The 12,779-nt window shown below is 68.6% G+C and overlaps 1 protein-coding gene across 14 annotated transcripts in view; it reads right to left on the bottom strand.

Annotated features, from left to right (window-relative positions):
• Positions 1-3,695: 3,695 nt before the first annotated feature.
• KCNT1 (potassium sodium-activated channel subfamily T member 1) overlaps positions 3,696-12,779 on the bottom strand; it is a 29,505-nt gene continuing 20,421 nt past the window's right edge. For 11 of the 14 annotated variants that reach the window (XM_029920295.1, XM_029920293.1, XM_029920288.1 and 8 more), the window contains 11 exons: positions 12,455-12,526; positions 12,121-12,255; positions 11,752-11,863; positions 9,585-9,686; positions 9,225-9,308; positions 9,012-9,140; positions 8,717-8,737; positions 7,853-8,177; positions 6,683-6,745; positions 4,149-4,233; positions 3,696-4,076 (listed from right to left, as the gene is read on the bottom strand). In XM_029920295.1, the coding sequence (XP_029776155.1) occupies positions 3,959-4,076; positions 4,149-4,233; positions 6,683-6,745; positions 7,853-8,177; positions 8,717-8,737; positions 9,012-9,140; positions 9,225-9,308; positions 9,585-9,686; positions 11,752-11,863; positions 12,121-12,255; positions 12,455-12,526 (1,246 nt within the window). In that variant the 3' untranslated portion in view covers positions 3,696-3,958. Of the gene's footprint in view, positions 4,077-4,148; positions 4,234-6,682; positions 6,746-7,852; positions 8,178-8,716; positions 8,738-9,011; positions 9,141-9,224; positions 9,440-9,584; positions 9,687-11,751; positions 11,864-12,120; positions 12,256-12,454; positions 12,527-12,779 lie in introns of those variants that run through there. The other 3 variants (XM_029920297.1, XM_029920290.1, XR_003901879.1) reach the window with 2 other exon arrangements.

Below are 12,779 nucleotides of genomic sequence, written 5' to 3'. Positions count from 1 at the left end.
GTTAGAACTCGTGTCGCTTGCCGACACCCGCCGGAGGCCAGCAAGCCCCACGGTTAGCAGTGGAGCCGCTGGAAGGACCCCGCTTGGGGCAGGATGGAGCCCAGGTGGTCACAGGCACCGGCCAAGGGCTTGCTGGACACCCGGGCCGTGGTACTAACCCAAGGAGGAACGAGGTGTAACGTGTGGAGACGGAAGCGCGTTAAGAGCGGAGTCCGGCGGCCCTGAAGGAGCAGGTCCCGCACCAGCACTTGCGTTCAGCCGGGCAGGAGGAAGGGCGCCCGCGGGAGCTGGAGAAACCGCCCCTCCCGGCCGCCTCTCCCCTGCTCTGTTCTCCCGACTTTCGGGGCTCCCCGTAAATTGCCGGTTCTGAGTTGTCTGAGACCGAACAGTTATCTCCTGTTCCCAAATAAAGTCATTTTGCAGGTAAAATAATGGGCTTTAAAAAAAAAAAAAAAAAAAAAAGGTCAGGGGCGCCTGGGTGGCTCAGTCGGTTAAGCCTCCGGCTTCGGCTCAGGTCAGATCTCACGTTCGTGGGTTCGAGCCCCGGACCGGGCTCTGTGCTGACAGCTAGCTCAGAGCCTGGAGCCTGCTTCTGGTTCTGTGTCTCCTTCTCTCTCTGCCCCTCCCCCTCTCATGCTCTGTCTCTCTCTGTATTAAAAATAAATAAAACATTAAAAAATTTTTTTTGATAAAAAAGGCCAGTAAAAGGAAAAAACAAACCCAAACGATCATAATTTGCAGGAATATGGACGTTCTCTCAGAAAACGAGGGACAGATGGTAAGTACTGAGCCCAGGGAGGGGCTGGAGGACAAGTGCTTTGTGCAGAAGGGGCGAGGGGATGCCCTGCCCGGGATGGAGCGCGGGATGGAGCGCGTGCTGCGTGGCCAAGACCCAGCTGGGGAGACCCCAGGTCAGCCTGGGGGTTCCGGCCAGGTGGGTCCACAGATGGAGGGCAGCCCCAGGTCCCGGGAGACAGCGTGCAGTCTGATCAGCTGACTCTGGCTTTAGATTTGGGGGCCGAAGACAAGGGTGCCTGTCCGTTGTCCTGTCTTCAGGCCTGGAGAGGGGCTTTGAGGCCCTGGGCCGCCTGTCCATCTGTGCACCAGCTCTCAGGGAGGCTCCGGGGAAGGTTCCCCTCGGAAGACCCCGGGCCACCTCAGGGCCCACCAGTTTGGGTGATGAGTGCCCAGGACCCCGAGATGGGACAGAACAGGGGGCTGTGGCAGATGCCCAGTTGCAGGCTCTGGACATGGGACAGGGCTGCAGGGAGGTGGCCTGGGCGAGCAGTCCTGGCACAACCCGGACGGACCCGGGAAGCACAGGGCCGGTGGCTGTGAGGACCTGGGAGCCAGGCACACAGGACCGCCTGGGAACCCCCTGACCCTCCGAGAAGGGGTCCTCGTCCAGAGCCAGGAGACCCCAGGGGCTGCCTGTGTGGCCGAGAGGCTGTGCACAGTGCCACCTTGAGGCAGGGGCCCCCGCAGAGCGCCCTGGGCGCGGGCGGCCACTCTCCTGCAGACCCGGGCTCTGGGCCGGACCTGATGGTGTCGCTCATCACCAGCTGGGCGCTCTGCGGGGTGAGGCAGAGGTGCCAGAGACCCCGTGGGCTCCTGCGGAGACCTCCAGGGGGCCTGGCCCGGCTCCGTAGGTGGACACTCTTGGACTAGCGAGCCTGCTCTGGGGCGTGTCTGAGCTCCCGCTGGCCTCACTGGGGACGAGGGCAGCTCTGGCCGGCTGCCCCCGGGGGCCGGGAATGCCCAGCGCCAGGCAGGCGGGCTGACACCCTGGACTTGGAGCGCCCGCGGTGTCCCCTGGACCACAGACCTCGGTGTGCGTCCGGCCCGCGCTGCTGTCGTTCCCCCCTCGCTCGGCGGTCCCGCGGTTCCAGGGCCCGCACAGCTTCCCTGGCCCGGACTCCCGCTGGAGGGTGCGCCAGGGAGAAGCCGGGTCGGGAATGTTGGGGGACGCCTGTGTTCCGCCCACCCCGTCGGGCTTCACACCCCAGAGGCCAGACGGGGTCACGAGCTCCTCTTGCCGACACACGGCTTGCTGCCGGTCTGGGGGCTCCTCCCGTCCACGCGGGGGACTGACGCCTGCCCCTCGCTGTCGCGCTCCAGGCCTTGCCTGTGGCCTCGGGTTCCTCCTCCTGCGGTCTCGGGTTTAGTGGCATTTCACGCGGCGCCGTATCCTTCTCCCAGCAGGTCAGTGGAACTCTCAGAGGTGCCTTGCTGTTTGCTCTGGGGTCTGCAGTGCACCCCTTCCGCTGCCGCTTCACGGGGAGCCCGGCCCCCACCCTGTACCCGACCCGGCCCCGGCCCCGGCCCCGAGGGCAGCTCTGTTAGCTCAGAGATTAAGACAGGAGGTCCCCTGCTGGGAGCCTGCTCCAGGTCGGCTCTGGGAGACACGCCTCCCGGTGTCTTCACTGTGTGAGGGCGCCATCCTCGCCGCCTGTCCTATAACCCCAAACTTGCAGGCCCTGAGCCCCACCTGGTCCTGGTGGCGGGGAGGGTCCTCTCCCCCTCTGCTCCTTGGGGAGCTGGGCAGTGTGTGTCAGCAGAAGGGGCTGGGTGGTGGTATGGGAGTGGGTGCCGGCTGGCGGGACCCCCTGAGCCACTGACACCCTGCTGGGATGGGTCCTGTCCCCAGGGGCCCCCGCAGCCCGCTGTGTGCCAGCCCGTCCCTGTCCAGGGCCCTGGGTGTCCCCACTCAGTCCACAGTGCCTGCCTTCCGGGCCCGCCACACCAAGGGCTTGGACGTCCACCAGCAGGGGTCCCAGGTGCGGGGGGGAGGAGCGGGGGGAGGGTCATGCCCCTCCCTCCCTCTGCCCACTGCTGCCACCTGGAAGCCGGGCTGACCCTTCCCTTCACCAGGCTTCGTGGGCTGCTCTCCGTGGACAAGGTGGACGTGAACATGGACGCCTCTGCGCCGGCGTGCACCCCAGGGGCGGCCCTGCCCTCTGAGGGTGGGCACCCAGCACTGGACCCGGGCGGAGCGTGGTGCCTGTGCCCACCCCAGGGGGGGGCCTGGGTTCCTCGCTGGGCTGTTCGCCAGGAAGCCCCCCGCCCCAGCCGGGTTTCCTCAGGCCGGGGGCTTCCCTGCGGGGTCTGGGCAGGGTGGCCAGGAGGCCACGGAGGGAGTGCCTCATAAACGACCCTCCTGTTTGCAGAAAGCATCCATTTACTAGAAGGTTCCAGCATTGACCGTGCAAGCCTGTCACACACAGTCACAAAGGGACCACGGCAGCTTGTCACCAACAGCCACCGCCCAGAGTCCTTCCCTTGCTGAGGAGAGAGAGCTGTGCCGGCGCTGATGGGCGCTGACCCCGCCCGACGCCCAGGCGGGGCGCAGCGGGTCCTGCCAAACCAGCTGGGAAGGGCACCCTCTCCTTTTTTGCCACCAAGGCCTTGGTTGCAGGAACCTTCAGTGTCACTGGGCCCAGCTGGGCACTTGGAACTTGCTTGCGTTTACGGCCAGCCTCGGCGCTGGCTGCTCGGTGCCGGGGAGCCCGCCGGCCCGGGAGCCCCTTGGGGCCAGGCGCTCACCGTCGCTCACCGTCGCGTGGCCGAGGCCCGCGGGGACCCGCAGAGCACACGAGCCGCAGGCAAGCCCCCAGAGTCGGTACGCGGCCGGGACAACCGGCTTCCACGTGAGCTGGGCGTGCGGGCGCGTGGGCACGAGCGCGGGGCTCAGCTCCTTCCTTCCCGGGGCGCCCCAGCCTCACCCTGCAGCGCAGCCAGGGGGGCGGGACCCCGCCCCATGCAGCCAGACCCCGTCACGAGTTGCGGTATGTGTGGGGACACGGGTCAGGTAGGTCTGTAAAAAGGTTAAAAAAGGCCTCCCGCCAGCTCCTCCCGGCGCAGAGGCGCGGTCCTCCCTCGCGGCTTGGGGGGCGCCTGGCGAGGCGGGGGCCCCGCGCTCCGGGCAGCATGACGCACGCCGACGTGGGGACGCGCCGGCTCAGAGCTGCGTCTCGTCCCGCGTCTCCGGATTGCAGGAGGCCAGCCTGCCGCCGCCGTCCTTCCCGCTCTGGGGGCTGCCGGCCACGTGCGCCAGGGGGTCGGAGCGGATGAGGTACCTGCGGGGGAGGGGAGAGCCCTGGGTGCTGGCCTGGCCCGGCCGGGCGCCCGTGCGGGGACGCGGGACCTACACGATGTCGTTGGGCTCCAGCCGCGTGTCAGGCGGGGGGTTGATGAGGACGTAGGACAGCGTGTTCTGCTGGTCATTCAGCTCGTCTGCAGAGACAGCGGCGAAGTCGGGGTCAGCGTGAGGCCCGGCAGCCACCCGCACGGAGCGTGTCGCGGAGGTGGTGGCCCTGAGCAGAGGCACGGAGCGCACCTGCGTCCCCTGCACAAACGTGCACGCGCTCTGATGCACACCTGCCCCCGCCCCCCCCCGCTAGTCACCCCGCCCCCCCTGCGCCAGGCACAGGCCACGTTCCCACTCTCTGCTTCGGTTGCGTGTCCTCTCCCCACAACCGCGGCCTGGGGCGGCAGCCCGCAGGGCCCCCTGCTTCCTCCCCAGAGCGGCCCCTGGTCTCCGGCTCACGCGTGGCTGTGGGGACGCAGCCCCCAGCAGGGAGAGTGGGCTCCGGAGAAGCAGCGGTCCTTTCACAGGTGTCCCCTACCACGTATGGGCGGGGGGGGGGGGGCGCGTCCTAGCAGAGGCCCTGTGCTCACGGGCAAGGGAACAAATAGCTGTTGGCCTCCATTTACCCCCGTGGTGAGGTCTAGAGGCACCTCCTGACGCAGGCCGGGCGTTAACGGGATGGGCCCTGGGGCTGGGGGCTGCGTCCCAGCACTGGACCAAGACATTCTGAGCGGGGCAGAGTCTCACCCCTGCAGCCATAGGCTGAGTGCGTCCCCTTTGTGGGGGGCGGAGCCCAGGCCGGATCTGGGGGAGCTGTGGACATGCGCAGCCGGCGTGTCCGCCCCGAAGAGCACCGCCTGCCCGGTCTGTCCCGCCCACCGCTGGAGGGCGGGTCGCTCTGCCCGGTGACCGCAGCATGTGTTGGGGGCCCTGTGGTGGAAGCTGCTGGTGCACCTCTCAGCCCTGGGCTGGCATGCGCCTCCCAGCGGGCCTCACGGAGTGTGCAGGGGAGGGGAGGCTGTGCAGGGGCCCCAGCACCCAATGGGGACAGAGTAAAGGGAGAGGTTGGTGTGGGGGGCGGAGCTGCCAGCTGGTCCCACCCCTCCAGGGCCGGGCAGCCTGAGCAGGTGCCCATCTTCTCTTGCTGGTGCGTTCCTGCCCCATGGGGCTCTCCCCACTGGGCCTGGGCCCCCACTGCACCCCCTGGGTGGAGCCCAGGCTGTCCCTGAAGTGAGCAGAGCCTGGGACTCGCCGGAGCTGGGCCTCTGTTGCTTCCGGCTGGGTGGGGGGTGGGCAGGGGTGCAGCCCCAGCTGCAGTACTGGGGGCTGGGAGGTGCTCATTCATGGACTCTGGTTTCCCCTGGACAGGACAGCTTGCGAGGAGGGGCAGGGGGCTGATGGTGGCCCTCCTGGCAAAAGAGCAGACAGGACCACCTCCTTGCGCCATCCTCGCACCCTCTTCCCCCCAACCCTGCAGACCAGCTCCTTCCACTCCCCCCTGCCCTGGGGTCCGCATTCACCAAGCCTGCACCCTCCCTCAAGGGCAGCCGGTGAGCAAGGGGTGAGGGCATACAGCAGGGCACAGCGTGTTAGTGACGATGCTCTGGGAGGGGGCGCACCCTGCAGCCTTGGCTAACGGGGTCCCCTCTCCTCTGGTGTTACGACCTGCCCCAGGCGCCTCTCAGCGACCACACGGGGCGGGGGGCCTCCATAAACACCACCAAGTCTGGTGACCCTGCAGGTGAGGCCACCGGGCCTTAGAGCCTCCTCAGGAAATGACTGCAGCTGGGCACCAGGCACGGAGGGCACCGGGCACGGAGGGCACCAGGCACGGAGGGCACCGGGCACGGAGGCCACCGGGCACGGAGGCCACCGGGCCGGGACCCGGGCCAGCAGGGCGGCCCCAACGGGGCTGCAAACCCTGAGGTTTTCACTGCTCGGCCTGGGTCTGCCTGGACCTTCCGGAGTCAGCCCTGCATGGAGGGGCCGCCCCAAGGCGCGCGGAGCCCCCCGGGGGAAGGAAGGGGTCCTGGCAGCTGGGCCAGTGGCCCAGACTCTGCTCCGATTCTGCTGGGGCCTTGGGGTTGCGGGAGGTCCCCTCGGAGGAGCAGTGGAGCGCACACCGGCTTTGTCTCAACTGCAGGGCAACAGCCCCTGCTGAAGCCCCTGCTGGGTGTGGGCGTCACCTGTCCCCTGACCCGGGGTGGCAGCCGCTGGCTCAGGCCTCAGCAGGCCCTGCCGTGTTTGGGGCTGGGATCCAGGCTTGGAACCATCTGTCTGGACGCTTCCCCAGAGCGGGGTGGGCCCAGGGCATCTGGGCAGCTGCGGGCCGGTAGCCACCAGCGTGTGGGGACAGACGCAGACACCAGAGCGTACTGAGCTGACGGGGTGAGGACGGGGGAGCAGTGACCGCCAGGTGCCACACAAACCATGAGCCTTCCTGGGGACGGTCCCGTCCGCCACAGACGCGGGAGGGGGGAGCTGTCAGCATGGGAGCCGCTCCGCCTGCAGGGACCCTCTCCTGTCTCCTCTCCTGCCCCCCTGCCTGGCTGGAGGGGGCACTGGGCGCCCCCAGTGTGGCCGGAGCACAATTACCTTGCAAATATCCCAGGTTTACCCGATTCATGACATCACTGGCTGTTAAATTTGCTACATCCTCTACGGAACACACAGGAAGAGGGACAGACAGAGACAGAGAGAGAGAGAGGTCAGCAAGCAGCGTGCGGCGGCCACACAGCGGGGTGGGGCAGGCAGCGTCACACGGGAGGCCGTGCGCGGGGCACCTGCCAGCCCAGCCGCGGCAAGCAAGGCCGTTGTCACCGGCAAGGTGGGTGTCTGCTCTGCCAGGCCCTGGGGTCAGCGGGCGGAATCTCTGGGTGTGGGTACCCGCCGTGGGGCCCGACGCACACTGAGTGCCCTGCCCGGAGCCCTGGCATCAGGGCCCCGGCAAAGGGGTGGCAGCACCCGACCTGGCAGGGACTGCGAGGGACAGGGGTGATTCGTGCAGCTTCGGCGTGGCAGGAGCGGGGCTGGCGTGGGTCATCAGCCTCTGATCCCACTTGGAGGGGGGCTCCATGGTCCCTGTCCCAGGCCACGTGGCAGGAAGCAGGGTGGGGAGAGCGGGCACCCACTGGGGGACCGGCAGAGTCCCCAGGACAGAACCCAGCGCGGGCCGTGGGCACGGACAGGCAGCGGCAGGAGTGGGGCACCCTGAGCCCCACTGACAGCCTCTCCAGAGAGAGGACCTCCGGGACCGCCCATGGTCAAGGTTGCAAGCTTCTCCCCACAAGAAGCTCCAGAGAGAAGGGGGACAGAGACGGACACCTGGGGTGGTGCCCAGCAGCGCAAGCAGGCGGCTGCGGCAGCCGCTGCGGCCCACGGAGGCGGTCCTGGCACTGGGCCATCCGCCCAGCGGCCCCCTGAGGTGCCCCCTGCCCTCTGGCTGCTGGGAAGGCCCTGGGGTCTCCCCGATCTCCGCGAGAGCACAGTGCGCCCCTGCGTCTCTGATCCCAGAGGCAGCTGGTCCGTCCCCCAGCAAGGCCCGAGCCCTCGGCTCCCGCGAGCCCTGCCCGCCCCACCCCCAGCCACGTCCGGTCCTGCGTGCCGGGCTGTGGCTCCAGGCCCGTGTTGACCGCTGGGGATCCGAGGCCCCAGAGCGGCAAGGGGGAGCCCTCCTCACACCGGAGGGCTCCTCCGACGGGCCCTGCGGAACCCCCACCCTGTGCTGCCCCAGCCTGGGTGGTGGGCGGGCGGCCAGGCCCTTACCGTAGCCCATGGTGGGCAGCCCGAGGTGCTTCATGCGGTTCTTGACCAGCTCGGAGAGCTCCTGGCGCTCGGAGCGCCGGCACAGGCCGAGCCGCTGCTGGGAGGCCCACTCGGCGGCCGCCGCCTTCCCCGCGGGCGTAGACCCCTTGCGGCTCAGCCTCCGGGCCCATGGCAGGCTCTTGCGCCGCAGCAGCGGGTGCTCCGCGGGGTCCCCGCCGACCAAGTGGCGACCCTGGGTGCTGCCGCCGCTGCCCACCTGTGCGCCCCAGGGCCCCCTCGTGTCCTGCGTGTCCGGGCCGTCCTCCACGCTCACCGAGATCTGGGACTGACCGAGGCAGGAGGGTGAGGGCCGAGCTGGGGGGGACCCCATGGCCCAGGCCCTCCTCCTGAGCCCCCGCCTGCCAGCCTCCAGGTCTGTCCCAGTTCGCTGGGTGGAGGAGGGCGACTCCCTCAAGGTCTCTGGGCCCGTGTCTCCGTGGCTCCCCACCGTGCCTGGCGCGTCTTGATTTTGCCACGGAAGACTTGCCCTCTCAGTGCCTCACCTCCCCATCTCGAGGGCAGGGAGGGGTGCGGGCAGCACTCCGGCGGGTCTGGGGCGTGGAGGTCGGGCCAGACCAGCAGGAAGGGGGCCCCAGCAGGACATGGAGACAGCACATGGGCTTCCCACCCCGGGCCTCATTTTCCCTTCCTGTATGGGAGGGGCAACTCCATGCACCCTGAGGTGCACCACGGCCCACCGTCCTGGGGACTCCCTCCCTGACCCTGCCCTGGCCCAGGGCCCTGTGCCCTGCAGACTTGGGGGAGCCCGGGGAGGATGGTGCCCGTGTCCGCCCGCCTGGACGTGAAGTCGGAGAGGCCACTCACCTGGGCTCTGAGGTCATGCGGCTGCAAAGGAAACGGGGCAGCCTGAGTGCCCAGGGGCGCTCCTGCCCCCACCCCCTGCCCCCACACTGCCCGAGCCCCCCCGCGGGCTAAGGAGCAGGGCGCCAGGCTGCCCGCCTCCGACAGCCTCCTCTGCGCCACCCGGGGGTCACGGCCACCCAAATGTGCGCGGGGCCACGTGAACTGGACTCGCAGAATTCAGCGTGCGGGGGGCATGCACACACAGCTGGGGGCTGCCGCCCGCAAGCCGCCTCATCGGGCGCACCCCGCGCCGAACCTCCGAGCCGGAGAAGACGTGGCGCTCCGTCCTGTAGACGCCGATGGGGATCTCGGCGCTGGAGGAGCACAGCTTCTGGAAGAGCCGGCCGTACGTGCGGATCCACAGGTCATCCTCCGTGATCTTCATCTGTGGCGGGCAGCATCTGAGCCGGGAGCCCGCGCTGGGCCCCGAGAGTGGTGCGCCCGCCCGCCCGCCCGGCCCGTAACTCACGGCGCAGAGGTAGCCGGAGCCTGGCGTGGTATCGAGGCCCAGCAGCAGCCTGGTGATGGAGATCATGTAGTCCTTCACGAAGGACTGGCCGGACAGGGAGGCCACAGTGAGGCCGGCGCCCCGGGGATGCGCCGGGCGCCCTCAGCCTCCTCGGGCACGCCTCTCCTGGCTGCCGAGCCCGCTTGGTCCAAAGGGATTAGAAGCCCAGCGGCTGCCTGGAGCGGAGCCCAGGGCAATGCCCTTCAGGGAGGAGAGGACTCGGACGGGACCCAGGGAGGGACGCTCGGGGCTGGGACGCCGGCTGGCGACGGAGAGAAGGCTACGGGCAGAGCGTCCGGGGCCTCCCTGCCTCCCGCTGACCTGGTAGAGCAGCGTGTCCAACATGCTGATGCTGAAGACGCGGCCGGCCGCGAAGGGCAGGCGGAACATGAAGGCCAGGTTGGAGCCGTTCTCCCGCTCCCTCTGCAGGAAAGGGGGGTCAGGGGCGCGTGAGCGCAGGTGTGCGTGCAGCGCCCGGCCCCGCGCCCCCCTGCCCCGCACGTGCGCGAGGCCAGAGCCCGGGAGTAGGGATGCGGGGCCCCCCGCCTGCCGCAGGGCTCGGCTCTCGCCACCCGGAGTTGGAACTAATCTTAGTGATCTTGTCACCGAGCTTGTTTGTAAGTGAAGTCGGATGGGCCAGTGGGAACCAGGAGGCGCCTGCCTCCCGTCCTCTGCGGCGTCACCAGGACTGGCCTGTGGCTGCGAGTCCTGTGTCGTTTCCGGAAGCTGACCGCGCCCCTCGGCGTGCGGCCTTGTCTTCGCCCCCACAGCCAGCAGCGCACCCACCAACCTCTGATCCTCCCCTCCCTCCCGCGAGGTCCCCAGTGAGGACCCTGGGCCTGTTCGGCCCACGGGGGACCATCTCCCATCTGGAAGGCCCCGGTGAGTAGGACGTGGACGTGGCCATCATCCCCGACACTGATGTCCGTGGACGCTGACAGCTGGGAGACCCCCTCCTTCCCACGGGGACCAGACTTGCTCCGAGGCGGAAGGCAGCGACGGACCCGGAGGCTGAGGGCGTCGGCACGGCCGCCCGGAGCCAGTTTGGCCACGGCGCCCTGGCCGCGGAAGTGAGCCGTGTCTGTATTTGGGTGCTCGGGGCGCGTCACAAGGACGAGCCGTTCCAGACGTCACTTTCCTCCACCCGGAGCGGCACTGCTGAGCCCCCGGGAGCGCGGGGGGCAGAGGAGGCGCGGCGCTGTGGCGCCTCTCACAGGACCCTGAGGAGGAGCCGCCGTCGGGTCACCTTTATACACGTTTTCTTCGACATCCTTGAAGTGGAGGACACACTTGTATAAAAGTCGCTTGCCATCAGCTCTTCAAAGAAATGCACTCGGTGTCCCAGTGGGTAGAGGTCGCCACCAGACCATCTGTCTGGGTGTCTGGGGCATCCAGATGAGGCCTCCGTGGCCTCAGGCCCGGCACCGCCACTGAGGGCAGGACGGGGGCTCCGCCAGCGCCACAGGGACCTCAGGCCTCATTAGCTCGGAGCTGCTTCTCCAGGCCCAGACTGAGGGGCCACAGGGACAGGGAGCCCCTGCTGAGCAGGAAGGAGGGGCGGCTGGGGGGGGGTCACCGCAGGAGGAGAGGAGAGTGGGTGCACGTCTGCTGGCCAGCCCACCTGGAGCCCGGCCATGCTCAGACGGAATTCACAGGTCCTGAGGACCCCTTGTCCCCCACCGCGCCGGACCCAGGAAGGCCCCCCTACACTGCGGTGGGAGCCCCTCCGTCTCCTCCTCCTGCCAGACTCCCTCTCCCCCCACTGACACGTGGAGACCCGGGCTCCCCGGGGGCCTCTTGGTCCACGATCCACGTGGGTTCGGGGTGAGGCTCTTCCAGTGCCTATCCCTGGCCTGGTGCGACGTCAGCTCCCAGCCTCCTTTGCAGCAGGTCATTCACCTGCTTCCTGGTCTAGCCCGGTGGGGGGACCAGCCTGTGCCTGGGGGGGACCAGCCTGTGCCTGGGGGGGGCCAGCCTGTGCCTAGTGGAGGGGCAGCCTGTGTAGTGCCGTCACCTTACACTCATGCTGCCACCGGCCGGGCAGGGTCCTGGGTCAGCAAGTATGCCAGGGCCATGTAGCCCGTGCCCCCGCCAGGGCCTTGTCCCTCGTGGCTGGTCCCCGAGCCCGAGTGCCACACCAAGGCCAGCTGAGGCACTTCTGGAGCCCCGAGGAGCAAAAGGCGGATTCCCACTCGGTCAGTGCTGTGCTGCGTGAGCTGAGGCATGCCCCCCCACCCCCGAGACTGGTCGTGTTTCTGGCTTGGGCGCAGCGTCTGGGCGCAGGAAGTGGGCAGCCTGTGTCCCTTGTTGGCATTTATGGACATGACAGGCAGCCTCAGCCCCAGGCCCGGACCCTGCCTGCAGGGATGACGTCCAAATCTGGCCAATGACATTGAAGGCTCCTGGTGACACGGGAGCCTCGAGACCCCTCGCTGTGGACTCTGACAGCGGGTTCAAGCAGAGGGGCAGGTCAGGCGGGGGCCCTTACCTTTTCCAACTTGGAAAGAGCCAGAGAGTAGCTGTCCTTAGCGCGGAACTGCATGAACCGCATGTTGGAAGGGTGGGTGAGCTCCGTGGTGATGCTGAGGCTGGGGAAGAGCCTGGGGGGGGGGAGGGGGAAGGGCTCAGGGCCGGCCCCCTGGCCACAAATGGGGGAGGGGCTCAGGGTAGGGTCCCCTGGTCTTGGATGCGGTGAGGAGGCTCAGGTGGGGTTGGTCACAGATGGGGGAAGGGGCTCAGAGGGAGAGGGGTCCCCTGGTCACAGATGGGGGAGAGGGTTCAGGGAGGGGTCCGCGGTCACAGAGGCAGCAACGGGGTCGGCTCCCCAATGGCTGGGGGGCTGGCCCCGGCCCCTCACCGGAACATGGTCTGCACGTTGACGATGGTCTTGGCGTCGGCCATGTAGTCCTCCTCGGCGCTCATGGTGCTCTCCTTGTCCACCACCACCAGGTTGTCCGCGTAGATGATGCCGCACTGCAGCAGGCTGTCCAGGCTGCGGGGGGTGGGGGGGAAGCCATGTGGCTGGGGGTCCCTGGAACTCCCTTTGGGTGCCCTCCTTCCCCCTCCATGGGGGGTGGCCTTCAGCCCCCTGGGGCCCCCACGTCCGGGGACTCGGGAGGAGGGGGCGGTGCTTCTCAGAAACGGGCCGAGCTCCCACTCGCTCTGGGCTCCACAGGGAGGCGGCGCCTTACTTGTCCACGGAGCCCTCCATGTAGTAGACCATGGGGAAGCAGCAGATGGCCTCCAGGAAGTGGTGGTCAGGCCTGTGGGGGAGAGCAGGCCCTGGGGCCGCTGTCCTGCGGGCTGTGGGCCCCCCATGCCTCCCCAGGACCCCCCCAGGCCGCAGCACATCAGACAATAGGGCTGCTCTTTATTCTGTGGGAGGGAAAAGCACGCCTGGGTGCGGGACTTGCCCAGGTCAACCCCGAGCCCTGGCGGTACAGGTGCTGGGGCCCAGGGGTGGCCTCCTGGGACTCCAGGAGGGAGGGAGAGCCCGGGAGGAGGCCCAGAGAGCCT

Source organism: Suricata suricatta, chromosome 13 (assembly GCF_006229205.1).
Source record: "Suricata suricatta isolate VVHF042 chromosome 13, meerkat_22Aug2017_6uvM2_HiC, whole genome shotgun sequence".
Classification (NCBI taxonomy): domain Eukaryota; kingdom Metazoa; phylum Chordata; class Mammalia; order Carnivora; family Herpestidae; genus Suricata; species Suricata suricatta.
This window is presented reverse-complemented; position numbering and strand designations above follow the sequence as displayed.